This window comes from Martes martes, assembly GCF_963455335.1.
Source record: "Martes martes genome assembly, chromosome: 12".
In the NCBI taxonomy this organism is placed as follows: Eukaryota; Metazoa; Chordata; class Mammalia; order Carnivora; family Mustelidae; genus Martes; species Martes martes.
In genome coordinates, this window is record NC_137900.1 from 84,046,999 (window position 1) to 84,067,691 (window position 20,693).

General features: G+C 41.3%; 1 protein-coding gene and 1 pseudogene across 2 annotated transcripts; both read left to right on the plus strand.

The window, feature by feature from the left end:
* Window positions 1-11,619: 11,619 nt before the first annotated feature.
* Window positions 11,620-12,561, plus strand: LOC308353534 (olfactory receptor 1J4-like; the record flags this gene model as incomplete). Its single annotated transcript, XM_080820427.1, has 1 exon — window positions 11,620-12,561. The coding sequence occupies one exon, from the start codon at window positions 11,620-11,622 to the stop codon at window positions 12,559-12,561; it is 942 nt and encodes a 313-aa protein (XP_080676553.1).
* Window positions 12,562-19,491: 6,930 nt separating this feature from the next.
* Window positions 19,492-20,441, plus strand: LOC308353395 (olfactory receptor 1J4-like; annotated as a pseudogene). Its single transcript has one exon. The product of its transcript is annotated as an olfactory receptor 1J4-like (transcript).
* The last annotated feature ends 252 nt before the right edge of the window (window positions 20,442-20,693 follow it).

Sequence of the window (20,693 nt, forward strand, 5' to 3'; positions counted from 1 at the left end):
CTCTAGTGCACCCTCAGAGAAAAGTGCCCAACTGCCCCGCTTCCCTGGCCTGTGGTCATGCCGGTAGGAAAGCAGTCAATTGCTGGCACTTGGAGAAATGCGCCCTGTCGCTTCCGTCTCCGTGGCCTCCGGCCGCGCTCTGAGCCCACCCAGCCTGCGACCGGCACAAGGTAACCCCGGGCTGAGAGCTCGCTCCTCAGCTTTGTCGCTGTAGCTGGCTTCCCCGCTCTAATACCTGCGAGCTCTGCGGCACTCAGATGCCCCCGGTCCTTCTGTGACCCCGCAGGACCTGGGGTTACGCTGACTCCGCCTGGGTTTCCCCCCAGGTTAGCCTCTGGAGTGATGTCCCTCCATGGAGCAGACTTTTAAAAGTCCCGATTTTGTGCTCCATTGCTCTGCTGCTTGCCAGGAGCCAGCCCCTCCCCCCGCGGTCTATCTTCCCGTCGCTTTGGATTCACTTCGCAGGTCCTACCTTTCAGAAAGTGGTCGATTTTCTGTTTCTAGAATTGTTGCTCCTCTTCTCTTCGATTTCCCGTTGGATTTGTAGGTGTTCACAATGGTTAGATAAGCTGTCTAGCTGATCTCCTGCTACCTGATGTCGTCTCAGCCTGCTACTTCTCCACCATCTTGACTCCTCTATCCCAAGATTGAATGATAAAAGAAATAGAAACCTTGAAGAGACCAATAACAAAGTTATTAAGGGTTGCCTGGGTGGCTCAGTCGGTTAACTATCTGCCTTTGGCTCAGGTCATGAGATCAAGCCCCACACTGGGCTCCCTACTCAGTGGGGAGTCTGCTTCTCCCTCTCCCTCTGCCTGCCACTCCCCTGCTTGTGCTCTCTCTCTCTCACTACCTGTCAAATAAATAAATAAATAAATAAAATCTTTTTTAAAAATAAGAAGATTGAATCAGTGATCATAAATCTCCCAGTAAAGAAGAGCCCAGGACCAGATGGTTTCCCTGGTGAATTCTATCAAATATTTAAAGAAAAATTAGTGCAAACTGTTTTTATTTTGGGGGGGTGAATCTAATTTCTTTTTTTTTTTAGTAGAACTTCAATTTTATTTTATCTTTTCAGCGTTCCAAGATTCACTGTTTATGCACCATATCCAGTGCTCCATCCATGTATTGCATGGAGCACCAACTCTTCTTAAAATCTTCCAAAAAATTAAGAGGGAACACATCCAAACTCATTTTAGGAGGCCAGCATACCCTGGCACCAAAGCCAGCCAAAACCACTGCATGAAAAGAAAACCAACAGTGAAAGAAACAATCAATAAAACTAAAAGACAATCCACAGAATGGGAGAAGGTATTTACAAATGATATATCTGGTAAAGGATTAGTATCCAAAATATATAAAGAACTTATACAACTCAACACCCCAAACATTCCAATTAAAAAATGGGCAGAAGACATGAACAGACGTATCTCCAAAGAAGACATCCAGATGGCCAACAGGCACATGAAAAGATACACATTACTCATCATCAGGGAAATGCAAATCAAAACTATAATGGGATATCATCTCACTCCTGTCAGAAGGGCTAATACCAAAACCACAAGAAATAAGTATTAAGGATATGGAGATAAAGGGACCCTCATGCACTGTATGTGGAAATGCAAACAGGTACAGCCACTATGGAAAACAGTATGGAGGTTCCCTAAAAAGTTAAAAATAGAAATACCTTATGACCCAGTAATTGCACTACTAGGTATCAACCCCCCAAAATACCAAAAAACCTAATTCAAAGGGATACAAACATGCCTATGTTTATAACTGCATTATTTACAATAGCCATATTAGGGGAAGAGACCAAGGGTCCACTGATAGAAAGATAAAGAAGAGGTCATACACACACACACACACACACACACACACACACACACTCACAGGAATATTATTCAGCCATAAAAAGAATGAAATCTTGCCCTTTGCAATGTCATGGGTGGAGCTAAAGAGTATAATGCTAAGGAAATAAATCAGTCAGAGAAAGACAAATACCATAAGATTTCACTCATATGTGGAATTTAAGAAACAAAATAAATGAGTAGAGAGAGAGAGAAACCAAGAAAAAGAGTCTTAACTATAGAGAACAAAGTGATGGTTATGATAGGGGAGGTGGGTTGGGAATGGCTGAACAGTGTGATGAGGATTAAGGAGCACACTTGTTGTGATGAGCAAAGGGTGATGTATAGAATTGCTGAATCACTATACTGTACATCTGAAACTACTATAATACTGTATATTAACTATACTGAAATTAAAATAAAAAATAAAGACAATACCTTGATGAACAAAGATGCAAAAATCCTGAACAAAATACTAGCAGACCAAATTCAATAGCTCATTAAAAGGATCATACACCATGACCAAGTAGGATTTATCCCTGGGATGCAAAGATGGTTCAATATATGCAAATCAATTAATGCAATATATCACATTAACAGAATAGAGAAGAAAAACCACAAATCATTTCAATTTTTTAAAAGATTTTATTTATTTATTTGGCAGACAGATCACAAGTAGGCGGGGGGGGGGGGGAGCCAGCTCCCTGCTGAGCAGAGAGCCTGATGTGGGGCTTGATTCCAGGACCCTGGGATCATGACCTGAGCTGAAGGCAGAGGCTTTAACCCACTGAGCCACCCAGATGCCCCTCAATTGTTTTTTTTATTATGTCACATTAGTCACCATACAGTACATCACTAGTTTTTTTTTTTTATAATATGATGACTTTTTTTTTCAGTTCTTTTTTTTTTAATTTATTTTCAGCGTAACAGTATTCATTGTTTTTTCACCACACCCAGTGCTCCATGCAATCCGTGCCCTCCCTAATACCCACCACCTGGTTCCCCCAACCTCCCAACCCCGCCCCTTCAAAACTCTCAGGTTGTTTTTCAGAGTCCATAGTCTCTCATGGTTCACCTCCCCTTCCAATTTCCCTCAACTCCCTTTTCCTCTCCATCTCCCCATGTCCTCCATGTTATTTGTTATGCTCCACAAATAAGTGAAACCATATGATACTTGATTCTCTCTGTTTGACTTATTTCACTCAGCATAATCTCTTCCAGTCCTGACCATGTTGCTACAAAAGTTGGGTATTCGTCCTTTCTGATGGAGGCATAATACTCCATAGTGTAAATGGACCACATCTTCCTTATCCATTCATCCGTTGAAGGGCATCTTGGTTCTTGCCACAGTTTGGCGACCGTGGCCATTGCTGCTATAAACATTGGGGTACAGATGGCCCATCTTTTCACTACATCTGTATCTTTGGGGTAAATACCCAGTAGTGCAATTGCAGGGTCATAGGGAAGCTCTATTTTTAATTTCTTGAGGAATCTCCACACTGTTCTCCAAAGTGGCTGCACCAGTTTGCATTCCCATCAACAGTGTAAGAGGGTTCCCCTTTCTCCACATCCTCTCCAACACGCGTTGTTTCCTGTCTTGCTAATTTTGGCCATTCTAACTGGCATAAGGTAGTATCTCAATGTGGTTTTAATTTGAATCTGCCTGATGGCTAGTGATGATGAACATTTTTTCATGTGTCTGGTAGCCATTTGTATGTCTTCATTGGAGAAGTGTCCGTTCATATCTTCTGCCCATTTTTTTATATGATTGTCTGTTTTGTGTGTGTTGAGTTTGAGGAGTTCTTTATAGATCCTGGATATCAACCTTTTGTCTATACTGTCATTTGCAAATATCTTCTCCCATTCTGTGGGTTGCCTCTTTGTTTTGTTGACTGTTTCCTTTGCTGTGCAGAAGCTTTTGATCTTGATGAAGTCCCAAAAGTTCATTTTCATTTTTGCTTCCTTTGCCTTTGGAGACATATCTTGAAAGAAGTTGCTGTGGCTGATATCAAAGAGGTTACTGCCTATGTTCTCCTCTAGGATTCTGATGGATTTCTGTACCCACTGAGCCACCCAGGTGCCCCTTTTTTGTCTCCAAAGGCAAAGGAAACAAAAGTGACTTCATCAAGATCAAAAGCTTCTGCAAAACAAAGGAAACAGTCAAGAAAACAAAGAGGCAACCCACAGAATGGGAGAAGATATTTGCAAATGTCAGTACAGACAAAGGGCTGATATCCAAGATCTATAAAGAACTCCTCAAACTCAACACACACAAAACAGATAATCATATCAAAAATGGCTAGGTGGTGGGTATTATGGAGGGCACATATTATATGGAGCACTGGGTATGGTGCAAAAACAATGAATTCTGTTATGCTGAAAAGAAATAAATAAATTTAAAAATGGGCAGAAGACATGAACAGACAGACAATTCTCAAATGAAGCCATACAAATGGCTAACAGACACATGAAAAATGATCATCATCACTCGGAGAAAATATTTGAAAATTATATGTATTTTTAAAAGGGTTTAGTCTCCACTTGGAATAGATAGAAAACTTCATACACAAATATCCTATGCTCTAGTGCATGTGCTGTCAAGGCAGGAAGAAGAGCAGTGCACACGCAATGAGACTTGCCATCAGAGAAAATGTTGTGAGTAAATAAAGAGTTCACATGGCTTCCATGCTTTACCGGGTACCAGACAACTCTAGGCCAACTTCTCCCCTACCTTTTCCTCAAACTCACCCCTCTGTTTGATCCTGACATCCTGGTACTGTTGGCACTCGGAAACCAGGTCATTCATGCTGCTCTTGGCCTTGGTGAGCTCCATTTCATCCATGCCCTTGCCTGTGTACCAGTGCAGAAAAGCCTTGCAACTGAACATGGCCATGAACTGCTCTGAAACATGCACTTGAGCAGCTCCTGGATGGTGCTTCTGCTGCCCATGAAGGTTGCAGACATTTTTGGCTCCTGGTGCTGAATGTCACAGACATCTATTTTCACGTTTTTGGAATTCATATTCATTCTGTTGCATGTGGATATCCTATTTCTCAACACCATTTACTGAAGACTATCCTTTACTCATTGTGTATACACTTGGTTCCCTTGTCAAGGCTTAGTTGATGGCCTATGCGTGGTTTTATCTTTGGGCTTTGTATTCTGTTCCATGGTCTATATGTTTTCATGCCAGTGACATATTGTGTTGATTACTGTAGGTCTGTATTATAGTTTGAAGTCAAAAGTGTGATGCTTCAGGGCACCTGGGTGGCTCATTCAGTTAACTGTCTGCCTTCAGCTCAGGTCATGATCTCGGTCCTGGGATAGAGCCCCTTCTTGGTCTCCCTACTGACAGGGAGCCTGCTTCTCCCTCTCCTCTCTGCTCGTGCTCTTTCTCTCTCTCTCTCTCTCTCTCTCTCTCTTTCTCAAATAAATAAATAAATAAATAAATAAATAAAAATCCTTTTTAGAAAAGGTGTGATGCCTCTAACTTTGTTCAATTTTCTCAAGATTGCTTTAGCTTTTGTGGATCTTCTGTGGTTCTCTAAGAATGGAAAGAATGGTGGTGGTGTATGTGCTCTAATACATTTTGGCAGGGGGTAGTCAGTGGTGTGGGAGTCTATAAGGGTAGTACTACTGCGTCTGGGCCTTTCTATGATGTATGGAGAGACAGAGTCCATTGCTGTATTCTTCAAGTCAAGGGTGTTCATGGCCCCTCCATCTTCTCATAACCAGGCAGAGGGGAGGCTAATATGTCACTGACATTAGGGACACTTTTCTCCTGGGACTCTTGTGGTTCACCCCCTTTTGGTCCCTGCACAGGATCCATTTCAAGAGGGAGGCAAGAAATTGGGCAATTAGTTCTGTTGGCTTCTTCTCTAACCAGAAGCTTGGGGTTGTGTTCCCCTGGGTCTTTGTCTTATTGGTAAATGTGTATCTCCCTGCTCATAGTTCTAGTGCTTGTGAACAGGCATGAAAGGTGCTAAAGACCCTCAGCCCAGGGAGGCATAAGAGAGAAGTATTCAGGTAGCAGCCTGGACCAGCAAGAATTGGCATAGTTTGGAACAAGGTGGGAAAACAATACTAGACCTAGATATGTGCATTTGAGGACTAGGAGACAATGTATTTACATTGCTTGTGTTTTTAGAGGCTGACTTCCACACTGACCTCTATGATGCTGTTGCCACATGTGGCCATAAAATTAAAATTAACTGAAATTAATTGAAATCAAAATTTTGTTCCTCAGTTGCAGTAGTTCTATTTCAAGTCCTCAGTAGTCACAGGGGGCTAGTGCTGCTATAGTGGACAACATAGATATAGAGCATTTCCATCACTGTAGACCATCCTATTGAATAGTGCTGATAATAGATCATGGAAAGCTGGAAATCTCCTGGCAATGCATGTATGTGTGCTTGTGTGGGTATGTATATGCTGTTTCTTTTTAGGTTAATTGTATGTTGTGTTAGACTACATGTGATTCTTATTGTGTGTAGTGAGGTTCTGTGTGTTGTGTGTGTGTGGTTTGTGAGTTGCCCGGATGACTGGATGTGGTGTTTGCATGATTTTTTAAACATTTCTAGTGAGGTGCAATTGATAGAAAAACTACAAAATTAAAGTACACAATTTAATGAGTTTGGACATATGCATATATATATTTGAAGCTATCACCACAATCAAAGCAACAGACATATCCATCACCTTCAAAAATTTCCTTGCAACCCTGTTTTTTCTGGATTAAAAAAACTTAAAATGAGAACTACTTTTTAAATGAATTTTTAAGTGCACAATCAAGTACTGTGGACTACAGGCACCATGCCATAGAGCCGCCTCTAGAACTAATTCATTCAGGTACTGAAACTTGATATCATTTGAATAACAGCTCTACCTTTTCCCCTCCTCCCCTTAGTAACTACTATTTATTCTCTGTTTCTATGAGTTTGACTCTTTTAGATACCTCATAAAAGTGAAATCATACAGTATTTGTCCTTCTTATTTCACTTCGCATAATGTCCTCTGGGTTCATCCATGTTATCACAAATGGAAGGATTTCCTTCTTTTCTAAGGTGGAATAATATTCCATTGTATGTTTATACCACATTTTCTTTACCCACTCTTCTGTTGATGGACATTTGGGTTGTTTCCATAACATCACTATTGTGAATAGTACTGCAGTGAACATGGAAGTGTTTTTGAAATCGCTTTGAGATGTTGATTTCAATCCTTTCTAAAGGTATATACCCAGAAGCGGGATGCAAGATCATGTGGTAGTTCTATTTTCAATGTTTTGGGGAAACACCATACTGTCTTCCATGGCAGCTGACCATTTTACATCCCCACCAACAGCATTAGAAGGGTTCCTTCTGTTTGTTTTTTTTAAGTTTTGTGTGACAAAATGTTTCATTTTAAAAATGAATATAAGCAACATGGACGGGACTGGAAGAGATTATGCTGAGTGAAATAAGTCAAGCAGAGAGAGTCAATTATCATATGGTTTCACTTATTTGTGGAGCATAAGGAATAACACAGAGGACATGGGGAGATGGAGAGGAGAAGGGAGTTGAGGGAAATTGGAAGGGGAGGAGAACCATGAGAGACTATGGACACTGAAAAACAACCTGAGGGTTTTGAAGGGGCGGGAGGTGGGAGGTTCGGGGAACCAGGTGGTGGGTATTGGGGAGGGCACATATTGCATGGAGCACTGGGTGTGGTGCAAAAACAATGAATACTGTTACACTGAAAAGAAATTTAAAAAATGAATATAAGAAAAAAAATGAATATAAGTTCTATACTTTCAACTGGAGATGAGTATAGGTCAGAGAGGGCCAAAGCACAGCACCTTGGGTTTGTTTCTGTGTTACTCTACGTGTCTGTTTTGTGTGTGTGATGTGTATGCACTTGACCTGGGGAAATGGCTCTACAGCCTGACTCCTCTCTTGTCTCAGCTCTAGACACAACAGGAAGCTCCAAGTCCTCTTGCCTAAAGTCCTCTTTAGGCAAAGTTGATGGAAATTTGTCCATGTGGTTTGAAGGTTACTGAAATTCTCCAGCCCCCCCCCCCCCAATTTCTTCATTGACTTTCAGTGATTTCCATATTTCCACTTTGGGTAACATGGTGTAGTTAATACTGGAACCTTGTCCAGTTCCTCAGATGACTGTGAATTCTGGCATAGCTCCTTAGGCCAATGACATCCATAATATATTGTTCTCTGGGGCCACATCATTGGGCAGATGCTCATGTCACTCACATTGCATATATACTCAGAACTTAGCCATTATGAAGTGCAGGCATGAAGGGGAGAGAAAGAATGGCAGATATGAAGGAAGTTATTTATTGGAAATTTGTTGAAAATGTGGTGAGTTAAGTGCTGTGGATGTTCTAATTACCAGGGATCATGGTCTGGGCCTTTGCTATTTCCCTGGATATGGGAGAGATCACAGAAGTAAAGACACGTTATCAGGAAGCTACTTGATCTTCCCTGATGGCCTATATATACCTCTGTTTTCTTTAATTCCTGACCTATGATCTTGGTCATTCATGCTGCCAAAACAGTGAGTTTATTTATTTATTTATTGTTGTTGTTTTATTTAAATTCAATTAGCAAAGGTATAGTGCATCATTAGTTTTTTTTTTTAATAAATTACATGGCCTTTTTACACATTTAAATTGAGGATTTTGAGCATTTATTTATTTTTTTCTTCTGTTTATCTTACTTTTTTTTCTTTTTTTCTTTTTCTTTTTATTTCTTTTCAGTGTAACAGAATTCATTGTTTTTGCACCACACCCAGTGCTCCATGCAATGCATGCCCTCCATAATACCCACCACCTGGCTCCCCAAACCTCCCACCCCCCGCCCTTTTTGATATAATATTCAATGATTCATTAGTTGAATATAACACTCAGTACTCATCAGATCATGTGCCCTCTTTAGTCACCTTCCTTTTGAATGTGCCCTTTACTCATTTATTTTTTTAAAGAATTTTTTTAGGGGTGCTGGGGTGAGTCAGTCATTTAAGCAACTGCCTTTGGCTCAGGTCATGATTCCAGTGTCCTGCGATACAGTCCTGCATTGGGTTCCCTGCTCAGCAGGAAGCTGGCTTCTCCCTCTCACTCTGCCTGCCACTCCCACTGCTTGTGCTCTCTTTTTCTTTGTGTCAAATAAATAAAAGAAGATATACAAATGGCTAATAGACGCATGAAAAAATATTCATCATCATTAGCCATCAGCGAAATTAAAATCTAAACCACATTGAGATACCACCTTACAGCAGTTAGAATGGCAAAAACTGACAAGGCAAAAAACAACAAATGTTGGAGAGGATGTGGGGAAAGGTGAACCGTCTTCCACAGTTGGTGGGAATGCAAGCTGGTACAGCCACTTTGAAAAACAGTGTGGAGGTTCCTCAAAAAATTAAAACTTGAGCTACCCTATGACTCAGCAATTGCACTACTGGGTATTTACCCCAAAGATACAGATGTAGTGAAAAGAAGGGCCATATGTACCCCAATGTTCATAGCAGCAAAGGCCACAGTAGCCAAACTCTGGAAAGAGCCAAGATGCCCTTCAACGGATGAATGGATAAAGATGTGGTCCATATATACAATGGAATATTACTCAGACATCAGAAAGGATGAATACTCAACATTTGCATCAACATGGATGGGACTGGAGGAGATTATGCTGAGTGAAATAAGTCAAGCAGAGAAAGTCAATTATCATATGGTTTCACTTGTTTGTGGAACATAAGGAACAGCATGGAGGATGTTAGGAGAAGGAAGGGAAAAATGAAGGGGGTGGGGAATCAGAGGGGGAGATGAACCATGAGAAACTATGGACTCTGAGAAACAAACTGAGGGTTTTAGAGGGGAGGGGGTAGGGGAGTGGGTTAGCCCGGTGATGGGTTTTAATGAGGGCAAGTAAGCACTGGGTGTTATTATGCAAACAATGAATCATAGAACACTATATCAAAAACTAATGATGTACTGTATGGTGACTAACATAACACAATTTTAAAAAGCAAGAATAAAATTTAAAGAATTTTATTAGGATTTTTAAAAAGATTTATTTATTTATTTTGGAGAGATGGGTGGGGGAGGGGCAAAGAATACAAGCTGGGAGAAAGACAGAGGGAGAGGAAGAGAGGGAATCCCAAGCATACTCCTTGCTGAGCTCAGAGCCTGATGCAGGGCTCCATCCCAGGACCCTGAGATCATGACTTGAGCTGAAACCAAGGGTCAGATGCTTAACTGAGTGTGCCACCCAGATGCTCCAAGAGATTTTATTTTAAAGTGATGTCTATACCCAGCATAGGGTTTGACTGAGATCAAGAGAGGCATGTTCCACTGACTGAGCCAGCCAGGTACCCCTAGAGTCAATAATTTATTAACTCTTATTTATATATTTTCTAACTTAAAACATTTTTATTGTGGTGAAATATATAAGATAAAAATTGCCATTTAAATCATTTTTAATTATACAGTTCTGTGCCATTAGGTACATTCACACCATCACCACCATCTACTTCCAGAACTTTTATTATTTTCCCAAGCTGAAACTGTATACATTGAACAATAACTTCTCGTTTCCCTTCCCTCTAACTGCTGGTCACTGCCATTCTACTTTTTGTCTCTATGAATTTGACTATTCTAGGATCTCACGTGAGTGGAATCATACAGTATTTATAATTTGGTAACTGGCTTATTTTACTCAGCATATCTTCAAGTTTCATCCACATTGAGGCATGTGCCAGGACTTCCTTCTTTCCATTCCACTGTGTGTATGTACCACATTATGTTTATCCATTCATTTGTCGATGGACACAGGTTGTTTCCATCTTCTGGTTGTTATGAATAATGCTGCTTTGAACATGGGTGTTAAAACATCTGTTTAGGAACCTGATTTCAATTATTTTGGATATATATCCAGAAGTGGAACTTCTGGGTTATATGGTAATTCTATTTTTAATTTTTTGAGGAACTGCCATAGTGTTTTTCATTGTGACTGCACCATTTTACATTCCCACCAGCAAGTGTTCCAATTTCTTCACATCATCATCAACACTTGTTTTCTTCCTTCCTTCCCTCTTTCCTTTCCTTTCCCTTCCCTTCCCTTTCCTTTCATCTCCTTTTCTTTTTTCTTTCTTTCTTTCTTTCTTTCTTTCTTTCTTTCTTTCTTTCTTTCTTTCTTTTATAATAGTTATCCCAATGGTGTGAAGTGAGTTTATGTATTGAGGACTTATTTTGTACATGTAACATTTCTTTAATCTTCTCAGTGCTGTAAGTGGCAAGCATGCATATGTGTGAGAGAAAGACAGACAGATGGACTGGGTGAGCAGCAATCAGGTGAAGCAAGAACAAGACACAAGCTCATAAGCAGTCTGGCTGCAGAGCCATGCTCTTCATCAGGGCTGTGAGGCTGCTCACTGGAATGTGGACTCCCCAGAGGAAGGGACTGTGTCTTATCTATGACTTTCTCCCTAGTATCTACCACAGTGTCTCTATATGTATAAAAAAACAACAGCAAAAAAGAATGACCTGCTTATACCCATTGAAGAGTTTGATGTTGCATTGTTTCTCCAAGTGATTATGTAAGGATACAGACAAATCTCATTGCATCCCTCCCTCGAGACTGGATGAGTGTGAGGTGATACTTGTCTGAACGCTGACACAGTCACTTGGAGAACTGTGACCACATGGTAATTGCTATGCTTAGTATTTCTAAGTGCCTGACATTTCCAATTTCTTTTTATTCCCCCAGGAGAGAAAAACAGCATGAATAGGGAGAACCAGAGTAGCGTGTCCGAGTTCCTCCTCCTGGGACTCCCCATCTGGCCAGAGCAGCAGGGAGTGTTCTTCATCCTGTTCCTGGGCATGTACCTGACCACTGTGCTTGGGAACCTGCTCATCATCCTGCTCATCAGGCTGGACTCTCGCCTCCACACCCCCATGTACTTCTTCCTCAGCAACTTGGCCTTCACTGACATCTCTTTCTCATCTGTCACTGTCCCAAAGATGCTGAGAAACATGCAGACTCAGCACTTATCCATTTCCTATCCAGGATGTATTTCACAGATGTATTTTTATCTACTCTTTGGTTGTGTTGATAATATCCTTCTTGCAGTGATGGCATATGACAGGTATGTGGCCATTTGTCACCCTCTACACTACACCACCATCATGAAGGAGGACCTGTGTGGGCTGCTGGTGGCTGGCTCCTGGATTCTCTCCTGTGTCAGTGCCCTCTTGCACACCCTCCTCCTGACTCAGGTGTCTTTCTGTGCTGACAACATCATTCCCCACTTTTTCTGTAGCCTCCGCATCCTACTCAAGTTGTCCTGCTCCAACACCTCTCTTAATGAGCTGGCCATATTTACTGCAGGGGCTGTGGTTGTCATTTTTCCATTTAGTGGTATCTTGGTCTCTTATGGCCACATTGGGGCCTCTATTCTGAAGGCCCCCTCTACCAAAGGTATCTGCAAAGCCTTGTCCACCTGTGGCTCCCACCTCTCTGTGGTATCTCTATTCTATGGAACAATTATGGCATTGTACTTTTCCACCTCATCGGGTAGCTCTAATGACAAAGATATGATTGCCTCACTGATGTATACAGTGGTTACTCCCATGTTGAATCCCTTCATCTACAGCCTAAGGAACAAAGACATGAAATTGGCTCTGGGGATTCTTTTCAGAAACAATATCCTTTTCACCAAGTGAGAATCACCTAAGTGTGTTATTTCACCCATTGACCTTGTCAGAGATCTTGAAAAATTGTGTGTTGACTATCCATGTCTCCTGTATCCTCCCAACTGCCCTTTAAATGAGCGGTTATGTTATAGGACCCAACCCATTTCAGTTTCATCATGTTTAGCTTTTAATTATAACCCACAGTTTCTATCTATTGAAGTAAATGATATACAAATCAGCTCCTTATTTCCTGTTTCTTGTCTATTATTTTCCAAAACTACAAATATTCAGTAAAGTTTCTAATGTTTAGTTTTAGAAAGTCCAGAAGGCCTACCTTCTTAATGCAGTAGCTAGAATAAAGTGTTTTTGATGGTTTGCTAAAACTTAAATAAACTTACATTTGATTTTGCCTATGACAAGAAATTAATAGGGGAGCCCAGTGGAGTCCATCAAGTTACCTTGTTTCTCCATTCTAGGAAGATTTTAATTTCCCACTGTAAGTTGAATTTTTGTGGAGAGAATAGCCACTAACTGCCTGACTAGTTTTAATTTGGGAAAATGATTGTTGTCTTGTTCCTAAACTGAAAGCTTCCATTTCTAAAAAGGAAAAGATAAATACGTGAATTCATAACTCATGCTCACAAAATTATTTACCATGACTACTATAAGCTAGGCAATTTTCTAAGCTCTGTGCATGCAAGTTAAAAAAGGAAAAGACCCAGGATCTATAAAGAACTCCTCAAACTCAACACACATAAAACAGACAATCATATTTAAAAATGGGCAGAAGATATGAACAGACACTTCTCCAATGAAGACATACAAATGGCTACCAGACACATGAAAAAATGTTCATCATCACTAGCCATCAGGGAGATTCAAATCAAAACCACATTGAGATACCACCTTACACCAGTTAGAATGGCCAAAATTAGCAAGACAGGAAACAACGTGTGTTGGAGAGGATGTGGAGAAAGGGGAACCCTCTTACACTGTTGGTGGGAATGCAAACTGGTGCAGCCACTTTGGAGAACAGTGTGGAGATTCCTCAGGAAATTAAAAATAGAGCTTCCCTATGACCCTGCAATTGCACTGCTGGGTATTTACCCCAAAGATACAGATGTAGTGAAAAGAAGGGCCATCTGTACCCCAATGTTTATAGCAGCAATGGCCACGGTCGCCAAACTGTGGAAAGAACCAAGATGCCCTTCAACGGATGAATGGATAAGGAAGATGTGGTCCATATACACTATGGAGTATTATGCCTCCATCAGAAAGGACGGATACCCAACTTTTGTAGCAACATGGACAGGACTGGAAGAGATTATGCTGAGTGAAATAAGTCAAGCAGAGAGAGTCAAGTATCATATGGTTTCACTTATTTGTGGAGCATAACAAATAACATGGAGGACAAGTGGAGATGGAGAGGAGAAGGGAGTTGAGGGAAATTGGAAGGGGAGGTGAACCATGAGAGACTATGGACTCTGAAAAACAACCTGAGGGTTTTGAAGGGGCGGGGTGGGAGGGTGGGGGAACCAGGTGGTGGGTATTAGGGAGGGCACAGATTGCATGGAGCACTGGGTGTGGTGAAAAAACAATGAATACTGTTACGCTGAAAATAAATAAAAAATTAAAACAAAAACAAAAACAAAAAAACATATGGACAAAAGCAAAAAAAAAAAAAAAAGGAAAAGACCCCCAAGTTGATCCCCATGTAGTCATGGGGATGATTAATTTTTTTAAAAGATGATTTATTTAATTTTTTGAGAGAGAGGAGAGAGAAAGAGAGTGCGAGTAGGGGGGAGGGGCAAAGTGAGAGGGAAAGGGACAATCAGACTCCCTGCTGAGCAGGGAGCTCTAGGCAGGGCTTAATCCTAAAACCCTGAAATCATGACCTGAAGGCAGACACTTAACTGACTGAGTTACCCAGGTGCCCCACATTCTGACATTCTGGCATTCCTGACCCCACTCCTCAGCCTCCTTTTTTTCATAGCAGTTTTCTTTCTTTCTTTCTTTTTTTCTTTTTTTTTTTGGTTGCTGATGTCACCACTCTGTTTCCAGAGCATATATGAGGGTCTTCCTTTTTTAAGAGCCTTAATGATTTATTTGTTAAGCGATTGAGTGAATGAGTAAATGAAGTCATTCAGCAGTTACCAATTACCTATTGTGTGCTGTGGCTGATTTCTAGTGATACAAGGACATTGACAATAAACCCTAACATTTATTAAGCTTCCATAATGTGTTCTTTTAACTATCCCTCAAACTTACACAAAAAGTACTATTATTATTTCCACTTTGAAGAACCTGAGTCACAGAGATTTTTGGTAATTTGCTGAGGTATGCCCTATTAGTAAGAAAAAGAACCCAGAATCTCTTTTTTTTCCCCGAATATATAGACTCAATCCCCTTACTCTTGAACAAGGGACAGACCCTACCCTGGACAGACCCTACCCTACAGGATCTCACAGAGCAGTGGGGAGACCTGTACATTTTAAGAGCCTTTGTGCTCTAATAGAAGCCTCTGTAGGTGCTGTGGAGCCTGCAGAAGCCTGCTGAGATCCTAATACTGCCTGGGCCATGTACTACTGTCCAGAGAATCTGAACTCATGAGGCACAGGCCATGGGCAACTGAGGAAGCTTGTGCCTCCCATCTGGAGACCTGCTCTGCCCAAAATATCACTGACATTACGGACACTTTCTCCTGTGACTTCACTTGTATGTATCTCAGCCCCCTGGAACCTATATGTGCTCCTTCCAAAGGGGCCAGGAGGAAGTTGAACCAAAGTCCGAGATGATAGCTTCTCTAGTCAGGAAGTTGGGGCTGTTTCCTCGGGGTTCCTTTCTTTTCTTTTCCTTCTTTCTTTCTTCTTTTTTTAAAACTTTCTGATATATAAAAGAAGATCTTCTTGCACATTGTTTTGAGGCTGGTAAACAGATATGAATGTCTGTAAAAGTCCGTGGGCCACCAAGGTTTGCTGTTTTTCCTTGGATCCTGGGTCTTTTGGACAGAAAGTGAGGATTCAGGTAACAGTACAAAGCAGAAAGTATCTGAACTCATAGCACTGTTATAGATCAGAAGGGGCCCCGAAATCTCCATAGTTCTGTGTGTGTGTATTGTATGACTTTATGTGTGTATAACTGACTTCCACACTGAATGTCTTCATCTAGGATATATATAAGTCAGAGAGGGCTGGAAATTTACTCTTAGCCACATGCATGCCTACTTTATTTGCATTTATGTTGCTTGTATGTAAGACCTTGTACGTTGCTTGTAATTTGAATATATGTGACTGCCTGTGACTACAATGGGTGGGCTATTGGGTGCTTGATAGTCCTGTGTGTGCAGCTGTTCATACATGTAAGGGTGTATTTTGTTTGTGAGTTTTGCACAGATGTGTCTGGAGCTGACTCACATGCTGACTGTTTTTACCTAGTTTAAATATAAGCTGGAGAAGTCTATAAATCTCCCTTTGGCAAGTATGTGTCTGTGATAGTGTGTGAGTGCTTTTTTGTACAACAGACTCACCCCCTAACTTCCTTCACACAGCAGATGTGTAGAATAGAGACTTAAAATCAAGATACAAACATTTGTGTGTGTCTGTGTTTAACATTCTCATATTCTGACTCTTCATTTGCCTGAGGCCAGAACCCACCCAGGAAACCCACTTTGAATAACTGGTAGGGGCCATTTTTCACTGATTTCCATACAGTAGGAGGGCCCCTGCAAGCCCAATTTTTTTTTCATTTATATTCTGTATTTCATCATTTTTTCCTCTTCATTTTCTATTGGTACAATGCAAAGTCCAAAAATATTAGGACAGGGGAAAAGGAAAAAGTAAAGGTTAGAAATAATGAGCAAAATGGACAATCCCAATATTTTTGACACTCCTCTTCAATTTTGGTAACACAGTTCAGAAACTAAATTCTCATGTCTGGTATCACAAAAATTTACACTCAAATCTTTGTCTTTTTCCCACTTAATAGTTTTGTGGTCTTGGGTGTGGCCTCTCTGATGCTATCAAATGGGAATTATGATCATTGCTGTAAACTACTGTCTGTAAGCTGCTCAACAATTACTAGACACATCATAAACACTTAGTAAATTATAGGCTCATGGGGGCTGAGACACCTGACTCTATACTTCCTGACTGCTCAGGAGACACCATCTGGTTAAAGGACAGGAAAGTTAGGCCCATCCATAGGCTCTCTCCCAAGTTCCAGGCAGAAGCTTCCCCTCTTCAAAACTGAGCATTTCCCACCCACCTCTTTCATGCATTGTGCTGATTAAGCCAAAGCACCTTATCTGTATTGTTCCCTTCCCTTCAAATTGTAGCTCTGTGGTTTCTTTAGATGCTCTGGGTCTCCTGCAGGAGATGTTTGAGATCCTGAGTTAAGTCTGACCTGGAAGCTTTCAGTGAGAAGCCAGACCTTGGCAGAAGGGTAAAGTATCTGTCCCCTCCTCATGCCCCCTGAACCAGGCCAGCCAAGGGCACCAAGCAACTCCCTGGTCTGGAACAAGCATTTATTGTCAGACATACAACAATGTGAATGTTAAGTTCCTCTATCAACCATATGGGTATTTTAACATTTGACTGTAGTTTCACTCCTGTTTTGTACCAGTCTCAGCCTATCAATACCTAAGTGTTGTGGTTGGACTGGCCCTTGTGGGTTTTGTTTTGCTTGAAAGATGGTTTTCAGCAGCAACCATCAGGAATATTTGAAAAATAGAGCTTTATTATTTACAAGACCTGGAAATCACATAGCACATGTGAGGCTACACAGTGAGGTCGAAGTAGAGAGAAAGAGCGCAGGCCTGGGGTTCTACTTTTATTGTGGCTGAGAGTGGGAGTCTAGAGTTTTGACAGCCTGTGTGTTATTGGTGAATTTAAAGCATAAGAGTGTAAATATATATAAAGTACAGGGAAGAGAAGAGAGAAGTTGTCCAAATGGTCCATTATAGAAATCAAGCGAGATGTTGAAATCAAAGAAACCTCCGCGGGGAGAAGTGGCTTAGCTGTTTATCTGGTTGTGTATTGGCCAAGTATTTATTCAAGGTAGCCTATGCCTCTGAGATTGATGCTTCAACAAAGCTTAAGCCAGGCACTTGTGTTACAACAAACAAAACACAGAAAACAAACAACTGTCAGGGCTTATATTCCAGCCCCTCCAGTAAATTCTCTCTCTAGTGAAAAGATTTTGAGAAAATCTACTCTTGAGAGCAGTCTTTACTATGGAATATCTATGTGATATTGTGCAAGTGATTTCCCTACCCCTGTTAATAAAATGAAAGGGAAAAAACCCTCACTGTCTTCTCTATTTCTTAGACACAAAATAAAAATTGATGGATTGAGAGAAATTGAAGAAACATGAAAGTATTTTACAAACTAAAGGGCTGTAGGAATCATTGGCTACAATTATCTGGCAGGACTCCTTCAAATCCTGAAGTAATATTTTTTAAGATCTTGACTCTTTTGTCTAATTAAAGAGAGAAAGGAAGAGTACGGTTATAGGAACAGAGATTCCAATAAATTTTTTAAAAACACATGAGAGAGAATTGGGACTATAGCAGTTACTATGTGATCATGCTGGTTTCTCACTCCTCCTGAGTATGTGTGTGGTAAAGTTATGATAACACCTACCTTGTAGGACTGTGAAAAAATATTTAGTAAGGCAATAGTGCAAAAACATATTTGTCTGACACAGTGTTCTTTAAGTGTCAATTATTCTAAGTGTGAAGGTCTAGGGAGATACTAGGAAATGGTGATGGTAAATCACATAACTGTGAAATCTGATAGACACCTCCAGTCCTTCAGTATTTCTCACATCCCAGATCCCGGGTCTCGTGTCTCAGTTATCTTCCTGCCCATGAAAACTGAGACCTGAATCAGCTTCAAGCACCAGACACAGATGGAGAGAGATGGAGAACTAAAGTAAGATTTATTTTTCACAAAAAAATTGAACATGCATTAAGTCAAGTTCCACCAGAGAATTTACCCCCAGTGATAGGAAATGAACTCAGGGACTCCTCTGAGGGTGTGTGCACGCAGACAGGTTAACACAAGTTTTAGATCAGCTACTTGGTTCTTCGTGTTGACCGTCTCATAATGTTATTTTGTGAAATCCTTGAATTTGATCCTGGGTTTATTTGGATACTTATCTTGTCATAAGAATAATCTATAAAACTTCGTGTTTTTATTTTATATAGGACTGTACTTGGAGGCTAATGTGTACGGAATTAGAGTTCTCTTATTAACCTTTATGAATGTGTGATATTGGTATCTTTACATTACAGAAGCAGCACATGTGGCCAAGAGAGATTTAGCTCCATAAGTCATATAGCCAGCAAGTGGTGGAGCTGGGATCTCAACATGAACCATCTGGCTATAGACCCATACCTTTAGTCTGGCCTCTGTCAGGTGTTCTGTTGAGGATAAGCATCCTAGGGAAAGATGGCCTGTGTGTCCTATTTATTCTTGTATCTCCAGCTGGTAGCACAATGCCAGGAACATGGTTGGTTAAAAACAAATAAGAATGATTTTGCCCTTGGCGGGCCTGGGTGGCTTGGTCAGTTAAGCATCTGATTGTTGATTTCAGCTCAGGTCATGATCTCAGGGTTGTGGGATGGAGCCCTGTGTCAGGTTCCTTGCTGGACATGGAGCCTGCTTGAGATGCTATCTCCCTCTCTCTCTGCCCCTCTCCTCCCTCCCTCTCTAGAAAAAAATAATAATTTTGCTTTCATTTCCACCAAAAGGAATCATTTGGGGCATTGAGGATCAGTCTTGTGCTTTGGTTACACTAGTGGATGACAGAAATCCAAGCAGTTTTTTTGTTTTAGCTTTTGTTCTGTTTTGTTTTGTTTTGTTTTCAGGAGAAAATAAGAAGCCCCATTGTGGCTATTATCAACTTCCAAAGTCTCTGACATTTCCCTATCCCTTCACCCCCAGTAGACAGAAGAGAGGAATGAGGAGGGAGAACCAGAGCAGCATGTCTGAGTTCCTCCTTCTGGGACTCCCCATCTGGCCAGAGCAGCAGGGAGTGTTCTTCATCCTGTTCCTGGGCATGTACCTGACCACTGTGCTGGGGAACCTGCTCATCATCCTGCTCATCAGGCTGGACTCTCACCTCCACACCCCCATGTACTTCTTCCTCAGCCAGCTGGCTTTCACTGACGTCTCCTTCTTATCTGTCACTGTCCCAAAGATGCTGATAAACATTCATACTCAGGATCAATCCATCCCCTATGCAGGGTGTGTAACACAGACGTATTTTTTCATATTTTTTGGCTGCATTGATAACCTGCTTCTCGCAGTGATGGCATATGACAGATGTGTGGCCATCTGCTATCCTCTACACTATACCACCATCATGTGAGAAAACCTGTGAATCTCACTAGTGGCTGTGTCCTGGTTATTCTCTTGTAGCAGTGCAATGTGCCACATTGTCCCACAATGTCAGCCTGGCCTGGTTGTCCTTCTGTGCTGATAACACTCTCCCACATTTCCTCTGTGACCTTGCTGCTCTGCTCAAAATGTCCTGCTCTGACACTTTCATCAATGAGCTGGTCAACGTCACTGTGGGGGCACTGGGAATCATCATACCACTGGCTGGCATCCTGGTCTCATGTCCTCATTGGGGTCTCCATCATGAGGGTTCCCTTTACCAACGGGATCTGTAAAGCCTTGTCCACCTGTGGCTCTGACCTCTCTGTGTTATTTCTATTCTATGGGACAATCATGGTTCTGTACATTTTCCCATCATCAAACAACTCCCATGACAAAGACATAATTGCTTCAGTGATGTACACAGTGGTCACCCCCATGCTGAACCCCTTCATCTACAGTCTGAGGAACAGGGACATGAAAAGGGCTCTGGGGAGACTTTTTAGGAGGGAAATATTTTTCTCCAAGTGACAATCACCTCCCCTTCTCAGTTCTTAGTTCACCAAATGGCACTGTCAGACATTCCTCTTTGGATTACTATGCAGAGGACCATCCTTGTTACTGGTACCCACTCCACTTCCCTGTTTCCAGGTGACCTACTTTGACAGTTCTTCCTGCTGGCTCTTCCTAAACCCAGTGAGTTCATTTAAACCACCAAGCACAGACACATTGAGTGGTATTTGCTGTAACCATCTGTGTTCTGTAAACCAACTTCTTTTTTTA